At 42.8% G+C, this 26,539-nt stretch overlaps 1 protein-coding gene across 1 annotated transcript in view; it reads right to left on the minus strand.

The window, feature by feature from the left end:
• The window catches only part of GADL1 (glutamate decarboxylase like 1), a 465,799-nt gene that overhangs the window by 175,183 nt on the left and 264,077 nt on the right, over positions 1–26,539 (minus strand). The window contains exons 10-11 of the mRNA XM_044293805.1: positions 16,642–16,706; positions 16,472–16,553 (exon numbers count right to left, since the gene is read on the minus strand). Coding sequence (XP_044149740.1) covers positions 16,472–16,553; positions 16,642–16,706 — 147 coding nt within the window. The remainder of the gene's footprint in view (positions 1–16,471; positions 16,554–16,641; positions 16,707–26,539) is intronic.

Raw genomic sequence — 26,539 nt, forward strand, 5'->3', positions numbered from 1 at the left:
TGATATTTTAGCGATTTGCATGAATCACTTTAGCAATTCGTATGAATAAAGAATGATTTGGTATGAGCTTGCTTCAGTCCGAACTTTGCTATTTTTCGTTCGGTGGAAGAACCCAAATCTTTTTGGGTTTGTTTTGGATGAATCCACTAAAACAGTTTGTATCACAATCTTAGAGCACATGTTGGTGTGAAAAAAGCACTAGAGAGGAAGAAGCGGTCTCACATGACCCTGAGAGGAAGTGGGGGGTGGTCTTCCCCTGATTGGCTCTAAGGCTGTCAGGCAGCCTGGATGAGCCAAGTAATGCTGCAGCAGGTAGGGAGGCGTCCTAGCAGAACACCATTCTGTGCTGGGATGTGAATGAGGGTGGTTGAGTGTGACAGTATCTGCAAGGAAAATGATCTTTGGGAGTCAGGGACAGTCAAAAATCAATCAAGCTGATTGCCAGAGAGAGTGAAGGGAAAGGGTAGGATTCCAAAGAAGATTTTGTGTGTTGAGTAGAATAGGGACAAGAAGGGCAGCTGACAGACATGGAGAGAGAAGACAACTGTGGTTGGCTGTGCCTGCTATCAGAAGTATAGGTGCTGTAGTGCACACCTTAAAAGCAGCTACCTGCAAGCAAATAATTAAGCAGCATATACAGTGTACATGATTACTTCATTAATACCCAAGGTGTAGTAGCAATCTACCTGTGTGTATTAATGAGAAATTAAGCATCAAGCCTCAGGTGTCTGTTTACGTATATTCAGTTTCCACATGGTTGCAATATTTTTTGGGGGGAGGGATTTAATTTAATTAGGTGCATGTATATATATATGATTTTTGCATCACTATCCCAATTTTCACACTCCACTGGCTCATTTTGATGAAAAGACATTGCCTTGCTGGTGGTGCTCCATCTTGCCACTGTTACTGTCTGTCTGCATCAATACACAAGGCGTAACAGCAATCTACCTGTGTGTATTAACAAGAAATTGAGCTTCTAGCCTCAATCATCCATTTAAATATATTCAGTTTCCTCACAGTTGCAATTTAATACAGGTGATTAGTACACTAGTAGACAGGTTAGGACAGTGATGGCAAACCTTTTAAAGACTGAGTGCCCAAACTGCAATCTAAAACCCACTTATTTATCACAAAATGCCAACACAGCAATTTAACCTGAATATTGAGGTTTTAGTTCAGAAAAAACATGGGCTGAACTGGGACTTAAAAGCAGCCCTGGCACACAAACCTCATCAGCCCACACACATAAAATGGCTACACGCTGTGCGCAGCCTTCACAGACGACAGCCGAGGACCAGGAAGCGGTTCCCACTTTGGGGGAAAAAACGGTGTCTTATGGGGTGGAAAATAAGGTATATATCATCCATATACAGGGCAGTTGTGAAAAAATCTAAGATTTGAGCAGCTCTCACCTGCCAAGGATTCCACTGTTATAGCACGGAACAACTCCTTCACCCGAATCAGGAGCAATGACGAAAATATGGAAAAAGAGGTTTTGTCCAGCTTGTGGTTGTGGTAATCCAAAAAGGCTTTATTCAATATTCAATAAAATCCAGGTACAAAAATGCAGAGTCTACATGTTTCGGGCGCAATTCAATCTCAGCCCTTACTCATGACTGTTTCAATAACACTGTTGAGTTTACCTTTATAGAGAGGAGGGGGATCCTCCTCAACTGAGGCAATCAGGCTGAAGATCAACCACTCCCCTCCACAGAGGTGTACATAGATAAAAACCAAAAGAATAGTCCATATAAAAAACAAATTGAAGAAATAGGAAAAAGAGATGAATTGACAATTAATATTGCAGGATTAAATCCAGTTTTTTGTCTAGGCCTTGCGGTTGGCGACTTTCTAAACAGAAAATCCAATATGATTCTCTGTTTAAGAGTTTACTTTTTCCATCACCACCTCTTATTGTTTTTTTTAACCTTTTCAATACCTTGTATTGACATATAGAAGACATCACTACCATGTATCATAGCAAAATGGAGACTTGCGGCGACGTGCAATTTTCATGCAGGGAGAAAGCACCCATCGGGTCCCAGCGCTGCTGTGACGGGGACCCGATGGCTTGGACTGCATCCCAATGTCTTCCTTAGGCATCAGCAGCCTTCCCTGCATGCCCCTTGGATCTCACAGGCAAGCTGGCTGAAGTGTATTACAGTATTAATACACTTACAGCCAATGCATTACAATACAGAAGTATTGTAATGCATTGTACAGGGGATCAGACCTGCAAAAGTTGAAATCCCAGAGCGGGACAAAAAAAAAAAAAAAGTAAAAAAATTAGTTTTACACAAAAAATTAAAAGTTTCAAGTAAAAAAATAAAAATTGTCCTTTTCCCAAAATAAAGTAAAAAATAATTTTAGAATAGGGAAAAAAGAAAAGTAGACATTAGGTATCACTGTGTCCGTATCAACTGGCTCTATAAAAATTTGACATGATCCACCCCCAAAAAAGTGCCAAAAAAGCCAATTTCTGAACACCTTGCCTCACAAAAAGTTAATACCAAGCAATCAAAAAGTCTTATGTACCCCAAAATGGTACCAATCAAACCATCACCTCATCCCTAAGACAATCTCACAAAAAATAAAAAATAAATATGGCTCAGAAAATGGCAACACAAAAACAAGATTTTATTCTGTTCAAAAAGGCTTTTACTGTGTAAAAATAAAAAAAAATAATAAACATATTGGGTATCGTCACATCCATAATAACCTGCTCTATTAAAATATCACATGAGATGGCCCCTCAGGTGAATACTGTAAAAGAAATAAAAATAAAAAAATATTCCAAAACAGAGATTTTTTGGTCACATTGCCTCACAAAAAGTGTAATACCAAGCGATCAAAAAGTCTCATGTACCCCAAAATGGTACCAATGAAATGTATTCTTTAATGGGTGTAGTTTCCAAAAAAGGGGTCACTTTTTGAGGTTTTCCACTGTAGGGGTACATCAGGGTTTCTTCAAATACAAAATGGTGCCTAAAAACCATTCTAGCAAAATCTGTTTCCAAAATCCATATGGCTCTGCTTTCCTTCTGACCACTGCACATGCCCATAGAGCAATTTACCACAACATATGGGATATTTCTGTAAACTGCAGAATCATAGTAATGCATATTGAGGGTTATTTTGCTGTTAACCTTGCTGTGTTGCAAAAAAAAAAATAGATTAACATAAAAATTTTACCAAAAAAGTGACATTTTAAAATTTCACCTCCATTTTCTTTTAATTCTTGTGGAACACCTCAAGAGTTAACAAAGTTTGTTACATCAGATTTAAATAATTTGAGGGGTGTAGTTTCTAAAATTGGGTCATTAATGGGTGGTTTCCATTACGTATGCCCCTCAAAATTACTTTATAACTGAATTGGTGCTTAATAAAATGGTTTTGGAAATTTTGGTGAAAGGAAAAAAAAAATACTTCTAAAATTCGAAGCCTTCTAACGTCCTAAAAAATTAAATGACATTTACAAAATTACGGCAACATAAAGCAGACATATGGGGAATGTTACTAACTATTTTATGAGGTATTATTATCTGTCTTAAAAGTAAAGAAATTCAAGTATAGAAAATTGAGAATTTTATGTCACGACACGGAGGCTCCTATTGCATTTCTCAATCTTTACTGAATCCATAGCAGCAAAGAGAAAAAACACATCAAATCCAGTAAACCATCCCACAAGGATAACCCCTCCCATAGTCCAGTCCATAAGTAGAACCTCCCACCGGAAATCTTCCTCTTTCTTTGCTGCTTCCATGGCAAGATAAGTGTGATTCTTTGTGACTGATATTCGTTTTTTCATAATTTAGGTTTTTGGATATTTTCCCTTGTATTTCGTTGGTTGGTTTTTTTCTGTATATATATTTATTCGGCTGCTGCCGTTTTTAGGGGGTTATTGTTTTAATCCTGCGTTTTGTCCCTAGGTTTTCTGGTTCACTGTCTTCCCCATCTTGTGGTTTTTCTCTCCGTTTTGCCTAGGCTGTGCGCCGTTAATTTCCTGCGGTCTGCTGCAGCCCTACTTCTCCAACTCCTTCCCACCCCTCTCTTCCCCTGTACCTCGTTTCGCGCCGGCGCTATTTTTCCGGGTTGTGCGCTCCCTCTCTCTTGGCTCCCGAGATCTCGTGATAACGAGATCTCGGCGTCCTCTGCGCACCCGGTATCCCCGAGATTCTCGGGCGCCATCTTACGCCTCCCTCCGGCCGGCTTCACTATTAGGCCGGATCGGAGGCGGGTCTGATATTCGCGCGCGCGATTGGGGGGCGGAGTTTGTTTCTTGTTCCGGTCACCGCCGCCAGCCAGCTTCGTTTTACCCCACAGGTTTGCGTCCTCTGGAGTGACTAACTCCCATCATGTCCATGCCTCAGCAGCCACCTTCTGATACCCCTACCCCCCATATTGCCTGCTGCTGCCCCTTCTGTTGCACCACCATGCCCCTAACCTGCCTTACCTCAGGCTAGTTTGCAACAGTCCATCACAGAAGCCATTAATAATGCTATGGGCTCTATGTCCTCTGTGATATCTCAGTCCATTGCTCAGGCACTAAAGGCTCAGAACCCTGCCCCTACTCCCTCTGCTGCTACTGCCTCCAGAATTATTGAATCTGATAGCTTAGTTCTATCACAGGATCGCGTGCTTGGTTCACGCAAACGAGCCTGCACGCGCCAGGCAGAAAAAGCGCGCCCCTGGAAGTCAGCACGGGCTCAGCCTGTCCCTAGTTCAGACTCAGAGTTGGAGTCCGAGGAGGAGGCGTATAGTCACGGCCATTGTGCTTCTGACCCAGACCTAGAGGAGGTACTGGTTGAGGATGAGAACTTTGATCCGGAGATTCCTTTGTCACGTCCATCAACTAGTTCTGCCCCTGAGGCCCAAGGGTCATCCACAGCCCTTATGGACCCTCTCGGCGAACCATTGTTCGACCCGGATACGTTACACCATCCGCGGTCTGCTTAGAGGCCTTCACCGCATTGGATAAGGCTCAAACCTCCATGCGGAAGGTCTTTCACGGGCGAGTCTCTTCCAGGGCCGGCAGCTTCAGGGGCCGTCTGTCCGGCCGTGCTCACTTCCAGACCCATGGCGGTCGAGGCTCCTTCAACCAGCGGCAGGTGTTCCAGGACCAGAGACCACAATCCTCCTTCTTCCCTTCCAGAGGTCCCTCCGTTAGGTCCCGGTCCTTCAGAGGGTTCTCAGGAACAAGACGCCCCCTCGGTAAGTCATCTGAACCTAATGTCTTTTTCCGACCATTGCATAGGGGGCAGACTCCAGCATTTTTTGGCTGCTTGGTCTCGCATCACCACCGACCCTTGGGTCCTATCCACGATGCAGGGGTTTCACATCGAACTGACCGTTTCCCCTCTATTCCATTGCTCCAACTTCCAGGGACCTCCTTCGCTTCCTGTGGGACGGTCAGATTTGGCGGTTCACCTGCCTTCCTTTTGGTCTGTCATCGGCTCCTTGGTGCTTCACCAAGCTGATGAGACCGGTGGTAGCTTGGCTCCGCCTCCAGGGGGTTCGTCTAATAATTTACTTGGACGACATCCTGATTCTGGCCCAATCCCCCGACATCCTTCGATCTCACTTGCGGATGGCAGTTTCCTTGCTCACGGACCTGGGATTTATCATCAACACCGAGAAGTCGTCCCTTCAGCCTTCCAGGTCCTTGGAATTTTTGGGGTTTGTGGTGGATTCGTCCACCCAGAGTCTCTGTCTTCCGGGTTCCAAAGTCAGGTCTATCCGCAAGGAGTTGCGTCATACTCTGCGACTTCCCCAAGTCTCGCTCCGGCATCTGGCTCGAATTATCGGCCTTTTGTCAGCCTCCATCCAAGCAATTTTCCCGGCTCCGTTACACTATCGGGCCCTTCAGCGGCTGAAGATCGTTCACCTTCAGTCAGGAGCAGCGTATGCGGACTTGGTGACCCTGGATCAGGAGACCAGGGACGAGCTGGTGTGGTGGATTTCCAACCTCGATGCATGGAACGGCAGAGCCATCGTGGGCCCTCAACCAGATCTCATCATAGAGGCGGATGCCAGCCTTCTCGGCTGGGGTGCCCACTGCGAGGGAGTCTCCACGGGGGGTCCGTGGGCGACGAAAGAATCCTTTCTTCACATAAATGCTCTGGAACTCTTGGCGGGGTCGTTCGCCATTCGCAGTTTTACCAGCAACAGGATCTCGGCTTGCATCAAGCTCCGGATGGACAACGTATCGGCGGTCCGATACGTCAATGCCATAGGGGGTACTCACTCGGCAGTCCTGACTCAGCTGGCGAAAGAGTTCTGGACATATTGCCTGGACAATGGATTCAAGGTGGTCACGGAATATATCCCGGGTCTCCACAATACCTTCGCGGATTGGAGTTCTCGGTACACCTCAGATTTCAGTGATTGGAAGTTGGATCCGACGGTGTTTGCCTCTATCGCTTCTCTTTGGGGCCCGTTTACCCTAGACCTCTTCACGTCGCGATGGAATTCCCAACTCCCCAGGTTCTACAGCTGGAGACCAGACCCGTTATCGGAGGCCGTGGACGCCCTTCTGCAGGATTGGTCAGAGAGCCTTTCCTATGCCTTTCCTCCCTTCATGCTGATCCCTCGGGTTCTGTCGCAGATTTGTCGCCAGTTGGCAGAGGTGGTCCTGATAGTTCCCTTCTGGCGGGCTCAGGTGTGGTTTCCTCAACTCCTTGAACTCCTGACGGAGGATCCTCGCCTCCTCCCGTTTTCCCAGAGTCTTCTCCTTGGCCCGACGGGCCAGCATCATCCTCTCGTGTTGGACGGTTCCCTCCGTCTCCTGGGATGCAGGTTATCGGGCCGCAATGGCAGGTCGCGGGAGTATCGGGAACGGCTCAATTCCTCTTGGAGAGTGCTTGGGCGCCCGGTACTAGGAGAGCATATCGATCAGCTTGGGGCATCTGGTCTCGTTGGTGCACTGGATGGAGTTTGGATCCCGTTTTTGCCCCTGTGACCGAGGTTCTTCTGTTATTGTCCTCTCTCATCGACAAAGGTAAAGCTTACAGGACTATGAATGTCTTCAGGTCGGCTATCTCTTCTCGCCACCAGGGTGTTGCTGGTTGTCCAATTGGCCAGCACCCCCTGGTTTGTCGTTTACTTAAGGGCTCTCGCCTCTCCTGTCCCCCTCAACCCCGTTTCTCCTCTTCTTGGGATGTCCGTTTGGTTCTGGATTTCTTTTCACAGTGGCCTGCCAATGCGGATCTTTCGCTCAACCAGCTATCTGCCAAGCTTGTGTCGTTGCTCTGTCTTGTTTCTTGCAAGAGAGTTTCGGACGTCAGGGCTCTAGACTTTAATGCTCTCTCTTTTTCCCCGCATGGAGTTTCCTTCAACATTTCCCGCCGTACGAAAACTAACATAAAATCAGTCTCTTATCCGGAGTTCCCTAATTCTCCGGCCCTTTGCCCGGTGGGTTGCCTGAAGGAATACTTGTCTCGCACTTCGTCCCTCCGGTCTTCTTCTTCTCCGCAATTATTCATCTCTTTTCGTAGACCGTTCCGCCCGGTAACTAGTGTCACCCTGTCTCGTTGGGTGAAATGGATCCTTACCTCATCCGGGGTGGACACTACTGTGGTTTCTGCCCATTCCGTTCGAGGGGCCTTTGCTACTTCTATGGCGATGGCGGGGGCTCGCTTAGAGGATATCATGAGGTTGGAGGACTGGTCTAGATCTTCCACATTCCGGGAGTTTTATTTTCGTCCAACTCCTCACGCTTTTGAGTCGATTATTTCTACACTTTAAACTTGCAATAGGAGCCTCCGTGTCGTGACATAAAATTACATGATTTTCCTAGTTTATGACGTAAAGTCATGATTTTATAAACGACACGGAGGCGAGTATTGCCCCTCCCGATTTAGCTTCTCTTTATTATTATTTCTTCCATTAATAAAGTTTTTGTTCCCTCCCTGGTGTTTGCTGGTTGTTATTTTTATTCTTATTATTATCCTTATTATTATTCTTCTTCTTCTTCTTCTTCTTATTATTATTATTCTTCTTCTTATTATTATTATTATTATTATTATTATTGTTATAGTTTGTTGCTTTTTATGTTTTACCTTTGTTCTGGTTTCTGTTCCGTACTCTGATAAGTATGTTCCGTACGTTTGCTCATTGATTGTTTGTTTATTTATTACGGTCATTCTATGCTACCGGTGTCCTTTTGGTTTCTGGCAGATTACCATGTGCCCTTCTATTTCTCTCTTTTAGGTTGAAGTCCTACCTTGCTGTGGTCAAGTGTTTGTCCTCTGGCGGTTTTTTCTGCAGCCTCCAAGGATTGATCGTTATGGCGGTGTTCCGGATGGATCCTGTTTCGTTCCTGCCCGGCTCGGTTGAATTTTCCGTTGGTCCTGAGTTGAAGGTTGTTTCCGATCTGGTTATTCTGTTTGGGAGTTCTTCATGACAAAGAAAGAGGAAGATTTCTGGTGGGAGGTTCTACTTATGGACTGGACTATGGGAGGGGTTATCCTTGTGGGATGGTTTACTGGATTTGATGTGTTTTTTCTCTTTGCTGCTATGGATTCAGTAAAGATTGAGAAATGCAATACTCGCCTCCGTGTCGTTTATAAAATCATGACTTTACGTCATAAACTAGGAAAATCATGTAATTTTAGATTATTTAATAACTAAAGGTGAAATATATTGACTCAAATTTACCGCTATCATGAAGTACAATGTGTCACGAGAAAACATTCTCAGAATGGCTTGGATAAATAAAAGCATTCCAAAGTCATTACCACAGAAAGTGATGCATGTCAGATTTGCAAAAATCGGCCTGGGATTTAAGATGAAAAGTGGCTCGATAGTGAAAGGGTTAATTAAAACAGCATATAGGTTATCTACACCAATAGACAGACCAGCACCCAAAAGTATCTGTGAGGGATAAGGAATTTATGCCTAAATCTGCTTCCCTTTATTTCTGTGTTCACACATTTCCCCCCAATTTTTTTTTGGGGGGGGGTTAATTATATTCAAACCAGCATATATACGTGATTACTACACCAACAGACAGTGTAGTATACATAAGTATCTGGGAGTGATAACATATTTAGGCCTAAATACGTTTCCCTTTATCTCAGTCTTCAAGTTTTCAATCCATTTTTTGGGGGAGGGGGAGGGAGGGTGGTCATTAATTATATTCAAACTAGCAGCATATACACATAATTACTACTCCAATACACAGGGTAGTGCACAGCATTATCTATGAGGCCCAAAAATGTCATGGCTATGGAAGGGTTCCAAATGAAAGACCCAGGGGCAGAATGTGGGTAGCAGCAGCACCAACTATCCGTCCAGAAGCAGTAGTAGTAGGCTGCAGTTGTCCCTTCTGGCTTTGGAAAGATGCAACACCATTTCCACCAGTTGGATCTCCACACTCCATTTGTTAGACCACCTGTACGAGCAGAGGAAGGCGGTCAGCAATTTCTTAATGCAGAAGACGGACAGGTCTACTCCCCGGTGTAATCTTCCACGTTAGCTAGTGGCAGTTCATGTGTGACATGTGCCATTTACTCAGGCTCTTTGAGAAAGCCACTTTATTTGTCAGTCGGCAGAACTACAGGATGAATGATGTCATTTATCTCCTTCATGTCCTGGAGGGGATGCTGACAAATGTGATTGGCGAGGGGACAGAAGACGTACCTACGTCTCACGGCCAACTGAGCCCTGAGGAGGATGAAGACAAGGAGGAGGACATAAATGCCCAGGAATTCTATGCACAACTAGTTGGTTATTCCAAGTGACAGGAGAGGAGTAGGAGGACCATGAAAAGCTGAAGATGATGAAGATGATGCAGATGACCCAGACAGACCAATGTATTTTGCAGTGGAGATGCTGGCAGGGAGGCCCTCCAACTCCCTTGAGCAAATGCCCAGACATATGCTTTCCTGTATGCTTACTGACAGCCAGATTGTCTGAAGACCGTAGAGGGACGATTACTGGCTATCCACGTTGTTAGAGCCTCTCTACCAGTCTATAATGGTGACATTTTTTAGACCTGAGAGGGATGCAAAAATGGACTACTACAGAACTTGCTGTATAGTCAGTTGGTCACTGCCTATGAGCACCATCGACCGTCCTACTACAAGTTTGACCCTCTACGCTCATGCTCCACTGCCATGACTGGTGTGTTTGTGTGTGTGTGGGGGGGGGGGGGGCAGGAGCAGCACCATCTCTATGTGAAGAAACTTCATTCTGGAGTCTATGATAAGCAGTGGTTATTGGGCCACTGTTCTCCCTGTTTGTCTGTGTTGACGTCATAATTTATTTTTCCCTTCTTGTAAACTGTCAGAAGAATAGATAATAAAAAAGATCCTGTATTTTCACACGGTCAATATTTAATCAGGGTTTGTAAGCCAAAAACAGGAGTGGGTCCAAAACACAGATAAGATATAAATAATTCCACTACATTTTATCTCTGTTTTGGACCCATTCATGTTTTTGGCTTACAAATACTGATCAAATATTGATGCAAAACACTGACCAAAGAGGCTTTATGGATGTTCAAAATAATAGTTTTTTTTTTTTTTTCTTACTATACACTCACCTAAAGAATTATTAGGAACACCATACTAATACGGTGTTGGACCCCCCTTTTGTCTTCAGAACTGCCTTAATTCTATGTGGCATTGATTCAACAAGGTGCTGATAGCATTCTTTAGAAATGTTGGCCCATATTGATAGGATAGCATCTTGCAGTTAATGGAGATTTGAGGGATGCACATCCAGGGCACGAAGCTCCCGTTCCACCACATCCCAAAGATGCTCTCTTGGGTTGAGATCTGGTGACTGTGGGGGCCATTTTAGTACAGTGAACTTATTGTCATGTTCAAGAAACCATTTTGGCAGTCTTCAACAGTCCAATTTTGGTGAGCTTGTGCAAATTGTAGCCTCTTTTTCCTATTTGTAGTAGAGATGAGTGGTACCCGGTGGGGTCTTCTGCTGTTGCTGCATACCTCGGTTGTAACGAGTGGTTATTTCAGTCAACGTCGCTCTCCTATGAGCTTGAATCAGTCGGCCCATTCTCCTTTTTCCCTTTTCACACCATTCCTTGTAAACCCTAGAAATGGTTGTGCGTGAAAATCCCAGTAATTGAGCAGATTGTGAAATACTCAGACCGGCCCGTCTGGCACCAACAACCATGCCACACTCAAAATTGCTTAAATCACCTTTCTTTCCCATTCTGACATTCAGTTTGGAGTTCAGGAGATTGTCTTGACCAGGACCACAACCCTACATGCATTGAAGCAACTGCCATGTGATTGGTTGACTAGATAATCGCATTAATGAGAAATAGAACAGGTGTTCCTAATAATTCTTTAGGTGAGTGTATATTTTTTTTGTTTTTTGTTCTTCTGACGGATCAGAAGAAGGGAAAGATAAACTGTGATGTTAACAGAACATTACTGTCACTGCTGCTACCCCCCATTCTCACTCTGTAATAGGGACACTACTGCCACTGCTGCTGCTGTTGCCACCACCACTCTATCATGGGGTCAATACTGCTACTGCTGCTGCTAATGATGATGATTATGATGATGCCACCAACATCTACACTGCTGGGGCCACTGCTGCTGCTACCATCCCTACTCTGTCTTAGGGTCACTATTGTCACGTTTACTGCCACTGCTGCTGCTACCCTCCCTACTCTGTTATGGGACCGCTACTTGAATTTTGGGGCACTACACAGTTAAGTCCATGGCAAATAATTAGACCTGATGCTAACAGTGACCAGTAATACTGACACACAGTGATTTGACAGCTAAGAGAAAGGATTAAAAAGGACTGCCACAGCATGCATTAAAATAACTTTTTTTTTCTCTACTACTTGATTGCTGCTGCCTCCATTTATTTATTTTGTCCCACTAAGGAGCCATTTGGACACAGCTCCTGCAGGGGCCCGCATGTTTTTTATTTTTTGCTTTACTGCTGTATGCTTTTCTTTTTGTTTAACAAAAGGTAATAGCTATAGATGGTGATAAATTACAACTGCTTGTAATACTGACGGCACAGTACCTACAGAACAGATTAAGGCCTAGTTCACACAAACGTTTTTTTTTGCGAGTGTATGGGCCGTTTTTTTGTGTTCCGTATACGGAACCATTCATTTCAATGGTTCCGCAAAAAAATAGGAATGTACTCTGTATGCATTCCGTTTCTGTATTTCATTTTTCCGTTCCGTTGAAAGATAGAACATGTCCTATATTTGGCCGCAAATCACGTTCCGTGGCTCCATTCAAGTCAATGGGTCCGCAAAAAAAAATGCATCCGTATGTCCTCCGTATCCGTTCCGTTTTTTCTGAACCATCTATTGAAAATGTTATGCCCAGCCCAATTTTTTCTATGTAATTACTGTATACTGTACATGGCATACGGAAAAACGGAACGGAAAAACGGAAAGGAAACGGAAACACAACGGTACTCAAAAACGGAACAACAGATCCGTGAAAAACGGACCGCAAAAAACTATAAAAGCCATACGTTCGTGTGAACTAGGCCTAAGTATAAATGTGGGTGCACTACAACATAAATTAATTTGTAACAAATTCGTGACAAATATTAATTCATAACAAATCAAGTTTCTTATCGAAGTTCGGGGGATCGACTGAATAACATTTTTCAAAACTTCGCTCATCACTAATTGGTATTACTGCACATAGACAGCCTTGCATGTTCCATGCTATACACCTCCTGCTGCCGCCAGTATTGCGGCCGCATGCCACTATATCCTTTCCGCATCCACTTTTTAATTTTAAAACTACAGTGCAGCAGAACAAAAGACAAAGAAAGGAAATAGTGGAATTGTGATGTCTGAGAAGAGTTTACAGAATGTTCTGTTTTCCTTAGCATTTTGAAATTTAGAAATAGATAGCAGTAAACATGTAGCCTCAGATTTTTACGTAGGCAGGGAACCATGTCAGAAATAAACTATTCCAATCCATCTAAACCTCAGCACAAGTTTCTAAGAGTGATTGCGCTCTTTACCTAAAGACAAGGGCGACATTAGCTAACAAAGTTGTGGAAGCTACAAGACATTGCAGTTAGTCATAATCCTATCGTCTGGTTCTTGTTGCTTTTACTCTACTTGCCATCTGCAGCTTTTCGTGCTCTCTTCAAATTATAGCATGCCTAATGAGCAGTCAGCATGCTTGGTGTCAGTGCAGCTCAAGAGCAAATATATCAAGGCATAACAAAGCTAAATGTGTTTCTATGAGGAAGAACACAGCAGCCTGCCAAAGAAACCTTACAAAGTCTGATTGCTAGAGTAGCTGCCATGTAAATTGAAGAGAGCAAACCGTTGCAATCAGCATATCTCGGTTATAGTAAGATAAAGCATTTGAAGGCAGATTTAATAAGCTTGATATCCAGCAGTTCCATCAATGGACATCTGTATTATTTTCTGCATTATTTAATAACAAGGTAAAAGTGACTGAATAATAATAATACTCATAAAAAAACATTATGTCTCATTATAAGAAATTTGGCTGATAGGTAAATATTGCAGATTCTAAATTACTTTGAAGGACTCTGATGGACAGGAGAAGTGAGCTTCAATGCGGCGGGTGAAAATTAAAGAGTTCCCCAGGTGTACTGTACCAGACAGTGAGATGCGAGACAACAGCTTATTATGTAGATGTATAGGGCAGGGAGCATTGTCATCAGGTACCAAACAAAGACATTTACACAACACTATCAAGACAAGCAGTCAGCAATACAATTGCAAGCTTTGAACCTTTCATTTGAAAACAAATAGGAAGTTGATTAATGCTTCTGGTATTTCTGAATATTACAATACCAGAAAGAAAATTGGCGATTTCACATTGAGAGGAACATTAGAGGGATTAATCAACTTGTAAAGGAAACACTGGGGCAGAATTTGAACGCGCGTGCCTCAGACCACATTTATTAAAGGAGTCAACCCATAAATGTGCTAAAAAATAACCTGAACAATTCACATTGAGAGGAACATTAGAGGGATTAATCAACTTGTAAAGGAAACACTGGGGCAGAATTCTAACGCGCGTGCTTCAGACCACATTTATTAAAGGAGTCAACCCATAAATGTGCTAAAAAATTACCTGAACAATGCACACTGCTAATTTAACTATATCAATGCAAAAAAAAAACACAAAAAAAATAAACTCTCTCCAGTGTAATGTCCATCTTTTTTATCTATTTTTATTCACATTATCTGGAGAATGTCAGCCTTTCATGACTGTGGACAGTAGTAGAAGCTCCTTACATGACACAATCAGGCACCTACATCTCCCAGGATGAACTACAGTAAGCTTCTGTTCACCCCTTCCTTCCCTGCATAGCAAATAGGTTCTCAGGACCTGTAGCCCTACAGATACATATGGAATCGAATGCCTCACACCAAATTCCTTCTCCACTCTCTAGAGGGAGACATTAGTGTATATTTCTATGAATTTAGAAGTAGGAACGAATGAATGATGTCTGGGCCGCTTCACTCGATTCTCTGTGAGATCACTCTACCAAGCGGAAGAAAAGAGCGGGGCAACTACGGAGCATGTTAGTCTATCACTGAATGCATAAGAAGGTGGAAACAGGAAAAACAGCAGATGGTACTACTAGAGAGGAAAATGTAATGTACATCCAAAACATAACAATATTTTATTGCATGTACAGTATATTGCAGTGATAGTCCATTTGAATTGCCTATTTAAAGGGTTTGTCTCATTTGTCAAGTAGACAAAGTTAATACAAGACACTTAGGAATGTATTGTGATTGTTCATATTGCCTCCTTTGCTGACTTCATTCATTTTTCAATCACATTATACACTGCTCATTACCAGGAGTTCCGACCTCTGCTGCAGCGCAGATATGAGGTGGCCAGGACAGGAGCTGCTGCACATACGTGCCTATTTGTGTTCCCATGATCCAAGTGAGATAGGCCAGCACTTTTTTCTATAGTGTGCAAGCATGACCACCACTGCTGGATTGCAGGGTGGTCGTAACAATACAGTGTATGTGATGGAAAAATGAATCCACCCAGCAGAGGAGGCAATATAGACAATCACAATACATTAGTAAGTGCCTTATACTAACTTTGTCTACATGATAAATACAATTTACTGAAATGAGAGAACCTTTTTAATGCATGTTAAAACTGTGCTTTTCATGGGATTTGCATTTTTGTGTCATAGAGAGTGTGGCGGAGATAACCACGCCACTGGGTTTTGGAGGGGCCTGTTTGCAAGCCTTTTGCCTCAGGATTATGGCCTACATACTAAAACTTTAAAGGAGAAGGTAGACTGGCCCCACAGCCTAAATCTGTGGAACTGTTTTGGGCAGGAAAGCCATGCTTGCTGTCAGTCAAATGTGACTTCCATGGAATTGGGGAACCCCCTGCTCTGATCTAGGTGATTTCTGGATATGTTGTTTGCCCAGATCAGAGCTATCCAGAGATGTATAATTTATGGGAATATGTGGGGGTTTTGTGTGTTTTCTGTGTTTTGGGGAAAAAAATGGTGTTTTCTGCCTGTGAGTAATTAAGTTAGCCCATTGTGTTTGGTAATTGTATCACAGGCAGAGGGGGTTGTGTACAATTGCTGGGAGTGTTTCCATACTGTAAATGCAGGCTAATTTGAAAACTGTCTCAGTCTTCCACAAGGTCCCCAGGGGAGTGTCCCTTGCTGGAAGACCTGCATAAAAGGCTGACATGTAGCCCCATTAAAGAGTTCCTGTTTTACCTTCAACACGGAGCCTCGTCTCATTTGTGTGGGGAAAAGGCTGCATCTAAACTGAGGAATGCTATACGCTGTATACTCCCCTGGCTATAATCCCTGAGCTCTTTTAAGAGCTTGTTCCTGCATCGCTCTCTGAAGGAAGAGAGGTTCACCCACTGGAACCTGGAAGCCTTGTCGTAGGTCCAGGGTGGGTAGAAGATGGCGAGATCCCAACCAAGCTGCAGCGATTTGTGGGGTCGGCAGTGCTTACGGTGTCAAGTGGACTGCTTGGGGCCCTCGGGAAGCACTAGGAGCATCCATAAATGGAGTTGCCCAGTCTGGGTGCCAGGAGATACGTTACAGAGAGACAGTGTTTTTTTTTGCCTAGCTTGAAAACACATCTATATACTGTATGTTGCTTTTTATTGCATGGTCCATACTTTTATTTCTAAAAATGCATGGCTTGCAATAAACACCACAAAAATGCATGAAGTAAAGTATACTATTTTACAAAAAATTGCACAATTATGGAGCAAAAGTATCAAAAATACCATACTAACACATTTCACATGAAATATAATACATCTGTTTTGTTCTGGTGGTGTGAAAAAAATGACAGTCTAAAGTTGCATGTGAAGAAGATCTTAAAGTGTAGAAAAATAATATAAAAATGCTTTATTTTTTACGTATTTATGTTATTTTTATAATTTCCTTCTTTGAAAGCAAATAAATCTCCATAGACCTGAAGAGAGATCCCCATTAATATAGATATTAGACTTACCATATTGTCTTTCACTAGCAGGGCACAGCACTGTAAACCAGACATTAACATTTTATGAGGATTCCACGCCACTGAATCAGCCCTAATTGGAAATAGATATTGATGTTATGAAAACCTTTTTTCCAGCCAGATTATTTCATGAAATCTTAGGAGAAGGAAAGAGCACAAACCTGCTGATGCCATGAAGCAATTTCTTATATTTCCGAGACAATAATGCTGATCCTCCCCAAGATGCCTGCAAAATATATACAAATATACATAAAATTAATCCAAGAATTCATATCCAATAAACTCAATGTGGAAAATTAAATAGTAAGTTAAAATGCATGTTTACAAATGCAAGAAGTCTAGTAAGAAAAATGTGGGACATAGGGTCCATTGATTGAGGCCTCTTACCCACGAAGTAAGAGCAATGCACAGGCACCAATCGCGGTGCAGCCACATGCGGATCGCGGACCCATTCACTTGAATGGGTTCCGCAATCCGTTTGTTCCGAGAAAAAAAATAGAACAAGTTCTATTTTTTTGCGCAACAGAAGCACGGAACGGAACACCACGGAAGCACTCCGTAGTGCTTCCATGGGGTTTTGTCCCATGCCTCCATTCCACACCGCATCTCTGGATTTGCAGACCCATTCAAATGAATGGGTCCACATCCATGATGCAGAATGCCCATGGCCGGTGCCCCGTGTATTGCGGAACCGCCGTATGTGGTCTGCAACATGGGCACGGCTGTGTGCAAGAGGTCTTAGAGTAACACATTGATAGAGTTGCGGTGGCTGAAACATGGCTAGATTCTTCACATGACTGGACTGTTAATCATTAGGGTTTTATACTCTTTAGGAATGAAAGACTAAAAGGAATGGAGGTGGAGTGTTTATGTTAGGAATGATAGGGCATTTCTCCTAGCAACCAGGAAGATGACTGATGCAGGAAGGAAGGGAAGTGGAGTGCAGCAAAGGTCAGACAGATGCTGGTGGTAGGGGACTGTATTATTAGGAGGACAGACAGTGCCATCTGTTGCCGAGACCGTGAATGCTGTGTGTTGTCTTCCGGGTGCTCGGGTTCAGCATATTGCGAATCGGATTGACAGATTGCTAGGTGGGGCTGGGGAACACCCGGCGGTCATGGTACACATTGGCACCAATGACAAAGTCAGGGGGAGATGGAAGATTCTTAAAAATGATTTTAGGGAACTAGGAGAGAAGCTCAAGTCCAGGACCTCCAAGGTAGTGTTTTCAGAAATACTACCAGTGCCACGAGTGTCACCAAAGAGACAACGGGAGATTAGGGAGTTAAATAAGTGGCTCAGAAGCTGGTGCAGTAAGGAAGGGTTTGGATTTATGGAGAACTGGGCCGACTTCTCTGTCAGTTACAGGCTCTACAGTTGGGACGGGCTGCACCTTAATGGGGAGGGTGCAACTGCACTGGGGAAAAAATGGTTAGATGGCTGGAGGAGCTTTCAAACTAGGATCTGGTGGGGGGTTCATACTAATAAGGGGATAGATAGTGTAGGTAGAGAGTGGGACACTGGTGGATCCAAGGGGGGGGGGCAACGGGTCAATTTACCCCAAGAATATAGTGATAGAGAGGGCTTCCGATCGTCCATATTCTCACATGATCCGATCATCCGAATTAAGTCACTGCGCAAAGCGCACTGATGTCACACACTGCCTGCAGATTCACGCCAGACCAGTCAATTCTGGTTTGTAGGAGTGCGGCCCGGTGGGAAGTGGAAGGAAGGGGCAGCTCTGAGCAGGAGGAAAAGACTCTGAGGTAGTGTCATTGTCAACTTGGTCTGAGACTGAGACTGAAGACTTTGCTGTGACTGGGGAATGGGGATTGCTGAAACTGAAAGGGCCGGAGGGAAGTTTGTTCATGGGGGGAGTAGTGTGGGACTAACTGTAATAACTAGGGTAGGGGGGAAATTAGGTATTAATAACAGGTCTGTGCTGCCGGGGATTGCTAAAAGGGGTTAATAGATACTGTGAATGAAGGAGTGACTGGCTGGCTCCAGTACACCGCCTGGTCCCTCCAGGACACCCCTGGCCCCTCCACAAGTTCTTCTCTTTCCTCCCCCCGTTTCCCCCCTATAACAGTCATCCACTGATGCCCATAACAGTCATACCCACAGATGCCGCAAATGTCTCCAAAACTGTTACTTAATAAAGTTATATGTGGTTAAATGTCACCTATTTGTTTGTAATTTTAAAATCCGTAATTTGGAAAGACAAATGTGTCTGTTCTATAAGCACCACATTATTTTCTGTCCGTCGCTACACAACAATTTGGTAGTGCCCCTCCCGAGACCAGGCTCTGGATCCACCACTGGAGTGGTATATAGGAAGGGATAGTGGGGATTTAGTGGAGGCTGGGGTTAGTGATGAAAGTAGGGAGAAGACTGGGCAGAACTGTACACCAATGAAAAATAGAACTGCTGGTAACAAGAACCTGTTACATACAAACATCAACCAAGGTAATCAAAAATTCATGGATATTCACTTTACATGTAATAGCAATTTAAAATGTATTTTCACAAATGCCAGAAGTCTAGCTAGCAAAAAGAATACAGTAGTTGTACCAATGTAGTTGGTTTGGCTGAAACATGGTTGAACTCTTCGCTTGACTGGGCTGCTAATATTGAGGGTTTTACACTATTTTGGAAAGACAGGGTCAATAGAAAATGTGGTGGCGTATGCCTGTATGTGACTAGTTATCTGAAGACAAGTGTGAAAGAGGCAACTGTGGGGGCGGATGGTAAGGATGTTGAAACCTTATGGGTGGAAGTTCAAAAAGATATAAACACAAAAAAAAAACTTGGTGTAATCTATAGACCCCCTAACATTACGGAGGAGATAGAAGCTTAACTGTATAACCAAATAGAGCGAGCTGCACAGGCTGGCGCAGTGGTTATAATGGGAGATTTTAACTTCCCAGACATTGACTGAGGTCGTGGTTCTGCCTCAACCGCAAAGGGGAGAAAATTCCTCAACTTGCTGCATGAGAACTTTATGGGCCAGTTTATAGAAGCTCCCACTAGGGACAATGCTCTGTTGAATCTGGTTATTTCTCATGATGCAGAGCTTATTGGAAATGTTACTGTTTGAGAAACACTAGAAAATAGTGACCACAATATAATTATATTCTCCCTACACTATCAAAAGCAAACTGTCAGTCAGAGCAAAAAAAGTGAATTTAAAAAAGGCTAATTTCCCTGGGTTGAGGACAGCATTTCAGGGCATAGACTTGGAGCAGCTACTGTTACATAATAATACTGAGGATAAATGGTAGAGCATTAAATCCACATTGAGTAATTGCACAAAAAAAGTATTCCTTTAGGTAACACGTATAAACGGCTACTGCAAAAAGGGCAATAAATGACAAAATAGGACATTTAAAAAATACAAATTTGAGGGGTCAGAGGTAGCCTTTGAAGTTTACAAAGGACTTAACAAAATCTGTAAAAAGAAGATAAAATTTGTAAAAATACAAAATGAAGAGCAGTAGGCAAAACAGAGCAAAACAAATCCCCAAAAAATCTTTACATATATAAATGCTAAAAAACCAAGGTCTGAGCAGGTAGGTCCCCTAAATAATGGTAAAACGGGGTTAGGCACAGATTAAGGAAAAAACAGAGTTACTAAATATTTTTTTTTTAGCTCTGTATATACAAAAGAAGAGAAATTAGCTAATATCTGTGGTGATGGGGATGTTAGTACATCCAGTAATATACTCAATTGGCTAACTGTAGATATAGTCCAAGCTAAGTTAAATAAGGTGATTTAAATAAGGTAAATGTGAACAAGACTCTGGGTCCAGATGGATTACACCCAAAAGTTCTTAAAGTTCAATCATTGATGTGCCTCTGCTTATCATTTTTAAATATTCTCTAGGTACTGGTACAGTGCCAAGTGATTGATGCAAAGGCAAATGTGGTGCCTATATTCAAAAAAGGATCTAGGTCCTCCACAAGAAATTATAGACCAGTTAGTTTAACTTCTGTTGTGGGGAATATATTTAAAGGACTCTTAAGGGACTATATACAGGAGTTTGCGACTGTAAATAATATTATAAGTGATAACCAACATGGGTTTACCAAGGACAGAAGTTGTCAGGCTAACCTGATTTGTTTTTATGAGGAGGTGAGTAGTAGCCTCGACAGAGGGGCGGCTGTGAATGTAGTGTTTCAGGATTTTGCAAAGGCTTTTGATCAGGGGTCAAGTCCTGGGAAAAAAAGTGTGGGAACTCACCCAAGATCCACTGCAACCCCCCCCCCCCTCCAAAAAATAAAAAAGCACAGAAAATCTAGCATGCTGTAATTTGTGTCGCTGCGGACTAAAAAAAAAAAAAAAAAAAAAATAACACTTTTAGAAAAGTTTGTCCTGGGATTCGATCTCTTGACCTCTACACAGCAGAGGCAAGGCATATGCCCTCACAGCTATGAAATCTGTCTAGCTTGTTGCTTAAAAAAAAAAAAAAATATAAGACTTCTACTGTAGGTAACTTTGCCCACTGTGTATGGATGTAGCAGAGCTGGGTGTGTTGGGGCAGCTGTCATGTGTATGGTTGTACACTAGGTATCAGTACACTAGGTATCAGTAGAAGTATCAGAAAAAAAAAAAAAAAAACACTTTTAGAAAAGTTTGTCCTGGGATTCGAACTCATGACCTCTACACATTACAGGCAAGGCATTTACCCTCACAGCCATAAAGCTGTTGAGGTAGTTGCTTAAAAAAAAAAAACTAAGACTTCTACTTATACCTAGTGTACAACCATACACATGACAGCTGCCCCAACACACCCAGCTCTGCTACATCCATACACAGTGGGCAGCTGTCATGTGTATGGTTGTACACTAGGTATCAGTAAACTAGGTATCAGTAGAAGTCTTATAAAAAAAAAAAAAACACTTTTAGAAAAGTTTGTCCTGGGATTCGAACTCATGATCTCTAAACATCAGAGGCAAGGCATTTACCCTCACAGCCATAAAAGCTGTCTAGGTTGCTGCTTTAAAAAAAAAATAAAATAAGACTTCTACTTATACCTAGTGTACTGATACCTAGTGTACAACCATACACATGACAGCTGCCCCAACACACCCAGCTCTGCTACATCCATACACAGTGGGCAGCAGTCATGTGTATGGTTGTACACTAGGTATCAGTACACTAGGTATAAGTAGAAGTCTTATTTTTTTTTTTTTTTTTTTTTTTTAAGCAACTACCTAGACAGCTTTCATGGCTGTGAGGGTAAATGCCTTCCTCTGATGTGTAGAGGTCGTGAGTTCAAATCCCAGGACAAACTTTTCTAAAAGACATTCTAAATGATCTCGTAGTGAAGGAGATGATGTCATTAGGGGGGCGGGGCGCCATGAGAGGAGGCACAGACAGCTTCCTCTCAACTGAAGCCCTCCCTTAACCTGCCCTGCACAGTGTGCTCCGTCTCCCCCTGTGAATCTGATTCAGCCGTGTTCTCCTGGCTTGAGGCTGAAAGGGAACGTCTGATTCAGCCGTGTTCCCCTGGCTTGAGGCTGAAAGGGAACGGCGTTCCTGCCATGAAAAAAGTGCAGGAACGCCGTTCCCATGCGTTCCCCCTCCACTCGACCCCTGCTTTTGATACTGTCCCTCATAGATGTTTAATAGGTAAAGGAAGGTCTATAGGCTTGGAAAGTATAATTTGTAATTTGATTGAAAACTGGTTAAAGGACCGTGTCCAGAGAGTTGTGGTCAATGATTCCTATTCAAAATGGTCCTGGGTTATAAGTGGTGTACCCCAAGATTCAGTGCTGGGTCCTCTATTATTTTTATTTTTTTAATTAATGATATTGAGGACGGGATTTATAGCACCATTTCTATTTTTGCAGATGACAATAAGCTGTGTAGTACTGTGCAGTCTATGGAAGATGTCCATAATATTCAAGCTTAGCAAATAAGGTTCAACGTGGAGAAATGTAAAGTTATGCATCCTGGTAGTAATAATTAGAGATGCACAAATTTCTCAAAAATCCTATTCGGTCAGTACGCCAAAAATTTGGTTTGTTCTGAATTTATTTGTGGCAAATCACTTAAATTTTTTTTATATTTCCTGGCTGAAGAAAGCCTTTATAGTGATGTGGAACACTGTGCCTTGCAGTAACATGCATAGGGAGTCTGCTATGGTAGTGAAATAATACTGCGAGTCAGTATGACATGCAGATGATAGTGTCACAGTCATATTGTTGTTTGGCTGTGACGCGGTTGCTGTGCAGACTCGTTGCTGGTGGCAACATGTACTTTTTGGTTTGCACGTGCAATTCCCCTTTAAGGTGTGCCTCTTTGCTGTTTGGTGTGCTATGGGTTAATCTTCTAGCTAGTGGGGATTTTGATGTGTCCTGGGTGTGGCCGCAAGCTTATTATATACATATGGCTTGCAGGCTGGGGGCAGTTATTCTACAGCCTTGTTTGGTGATGGAGCTCTGCTCCTTGCCTGGGTGATTCTGCCCAGTCCTTGAGGGCCACCTTATTGGACATAAATTGTCTTTCCTTGTTTGCTCCCGGTTCCCTACCTCACTTGTTATTTGTTAGGTGTGGGTTTATGTTCAGGGTTTGTAGTACGTCTTCATGGTTGTTACATGTCTGGGCTGTTGTTGGTGTTTGTCCCTACATGTATGTTTGACGTTTGCCCTGTATGTTGAAGCCTGTTTGCAGCGCTGCTTGGGGCTGCCATGCACTGTGTGAGCATGGGGGGCTCTGGCAGAGTTAGTATGCTGGATTCCTGTGTGGGTTGTTTGTCCTGTGACCTGCTGTGTGTTCGGGCTCCTGTACTGATGTACGGGTTCCAGTTTTGGAGGCTTCGGCAGGTAAGTGAGTTGTCTTGTTGTTCTTACCTGCCGACCCTCTTGCTGTGAATGGTCTCCCCTTTTCCCTTTGTTGCTAGGCCTGTGGAGACTCTGGTTCATCCGTGTCTTGGATGAACCTGGTTGTCTCTGGTCCCTGTCTCCTAACCTCAGGGAAATTCAGGGTTCTGAGGTTCCATCGTATGGGCCCTCATACCTTATGGGTCAGCTCAGGCAGTTAGGAGAACAGGGCCAGATTTAGTGATGCATTAGAAGGTGACCTGCTCCCTTATTCTGATGTACTGGCCTAGCAGCTACCCTTTATCCCTTTTACATTGTACGGTGGGGGACAGATAGGCGTTGCTCTTAGAATCAGTGCACACTTCACTTATTTAGTCAGGTACGGAGCCAAAACTGACCAAATAACTCAAGAGTGAACTCAGCCTTACAGGTCAATGTTAGCATCAAGAAGAAGCGCACTCCTTTTACACCGTCAGCAGCCGATTCCACATAGATGTCTACAGAACCTGTTTTATTAAACGCTTATACAAGTAGAGCCCCCCCCCCCCCCCCCCCCAACAGCGTGCAGAGGGTGTCAGCAGTAAGTTGTGTTAACGTCACTGATTATTTTTCCCTTCCTCTGATCCGTCCGAACAATAACCCCCAAAAAACTGATCCTGTTTATGGAGAATCTGCCTTCACTTGGTCAGCATTTGGTCAATAATCCATCAGTATTGCTAAAGCCAAAAAAACAGAGGTAGATAAAAAACAAAGATGACACGTGAATAGAATATTTGAATGTCTTCTGTGTGTTGTACCCACTCCTGCTTTTAGCTACCAAATCATAAGCCAATTCTGATGCAAAATAGGGACCATGTCATGCAGGACTTATAGCAATAACAGACAGGATCCGTTGTGTGTCTCATTTTTCCTTCCTTCTAACAGATCAGGAGATCACAGAGTGGCAAGGTGACATAGTGTGGAGGTGGCGGCAGCACCAGGAGACCACAGAGTGAAACTGTGACAGAGTGGGGAGGTGGGTAGTAATACCAGCACCAACTTAAGATGGTGGGTGAAAGAAGGTGCACTTGACTGAACAGCAAATATATATTTTTTGCCACTAATACACGCCAAAATGGGCTTTAGAACATATAACTGCACCGCTGAATGGCAAATAGGCCCTTCAATTTTTACACTTATGCACTCCACAAAAGGCTTTAGAACATATAAATGCACCGCTGAACGGCAAACACCATAATATATATATTTTTTTACCACTAATACACATCATAAAGGGCTTTAAAACATTTAACTGCACTGCTAAATGGCAAATAATATACATTTTTGTGCCACTAATACACGCCAAAAAGGGCTTTAGAACATATAACTGCACTGCTGAACAGCAAATAATATATATATATTTTTGCCACTAATACACGCCCAAAAGGACTGTAATTTTCTCAGTTCATCACACAATGGCAAATACTTTTTTTGTGCCACTAATACACGCTAAAAAGGGCTTTAGAACTTATAACTGAACCGCTGAACAGCAAATAATATATATTTTTTTGCCACTAATATACGCCAAAAAGGGCTTTAGAACATATAACTGAACCGCTTAACAGCAAATAATATATTTTTTTTGCCACTAATACACGCCAAAAAGGGTTTTAGAACATATAACTGCACCGCTGAATGGCAAACACCGTAATATATATTTTTTTACCAGTAATACACGCCAAAAAGGGCTTTAGAACATATAACTGCACCGCTAAACGGCAAACACCGTAATATATATTTTTTTACCACTAATACACGCCAAAAAGGGCTTTAGAACATATAACTGCACCGCTGAACGGCAAATAATATATTTTTTTTGCCACTAATACACGCCAAAAATGGCAGTAATTTTCTCACTTCATCACAAAATGTCAAATACTTTTTTTGTGCCACTAATACTCGCCAAAAAGGGCTTTAGAACATATAACTGCACCGCTGAACGGCAAATAGGCCCTTACATTTTTCCACTTATACACTCCACAAAAGGCTTTTGAACATATAAATGCACTGCTGAAAGGCAAACACTATAATATATATTGATTAGACTATACAAATATATAAATGGGCCATACAAAAAATACGGTGAGAAACTGTTCCAAGTCAGATGTTTTAAAAGGGGTCACTGCCTCCGACTGGAGAAGAAAAAGTTCAGTCTCGAGAATAGAGGTGGCCTTGCGATTCACCCGGCGGTCTTTCTCGGCAAACTTTGCTCATTCACTGTTCACCTCAACAGTCGAACATATGGTGATGTCCGCTGGCACAATATTCTTTGCATTGTGCAAAACTTTGACCCATGACACATCCATTAAGTGGGACAGGACAGCCAATTAAGAAGCTTAAACACATGAACACACCCCCTACCCTATAAATAAACTCGATCTGTCTGCCATTTTACATTCAGTCTTTTTAACAGTGTAGGGAGAGGTTGCTGTGTTGAGCAGGAGCAGACTGTTAGAGAGTATAGAGACACCAAATGTTAGCTAATAGGGCGACAAAAGTGCTATAGGTGTGCTATCGATAGGTGTGACATACTGAGTGGTGTAATATACTTAAAATATAATTTCTAAAATAGAAAGTATATTATAGTGCATTTATATTGTGCAGCAGTTATGTGCGGTTCTGCTGCGATACTGCATCAATACAGAGGGACAAACGCTATTGGAACAACTAATTGCAACTAGTGTGCTGTACCAGTTGCCCCCCAAAAAATCTGATTGAGGCAGGGGTGTGATATACCTACAATATAATTTCTATATAGTGCATTTGTATTGTGCAGCAGTTGTGTGTGGTTCTGTTGAGATACCGCAGCTATACAGAGGGACAAACACCATTGAAACAACTAATTGCAACTGGTGTGATATACCCGTTGCCACCCAAAAAATCTGATTGAGGCAGGGGTGTGATATACCTACAATATAATTTCTATATAGTGCATTTGTATTGTGCAGCATTTGTGCACGATTCTGTTGAGATACCGCAGCTATACAGAGGGACAAACAACATTGGAACAACTAATTGGAACTGGTGAGCTATACCAGTTGCCCCCAAAAAAGACTGATTAAGGGGTTATATATACCTGCTTCCACAAATACTGCTCTTTTATAGGGACTTTGTCACAGTTTTTTTTTGAAAAGCATAAAGGGCAAGGACCAGTACTGGGTGGCAACGTACTTATACCCTGGTACAAACATAAAA

Source organism: Bufo gargarizans, chromosome 5, assembly GCF_014858855.1.
Source record: "Bufo gargarizans isolate SCDJY-AF-19 chromosome 5, ASM1485885v1, whole genome shotgun sequence".
In the NCBI taxonomy this organism is placed as follows: Eukaryota; Metazoa; Chordata; class Amphibia; order Anura; family Bufonidae; genus Bufo; species Bufo gargarizans.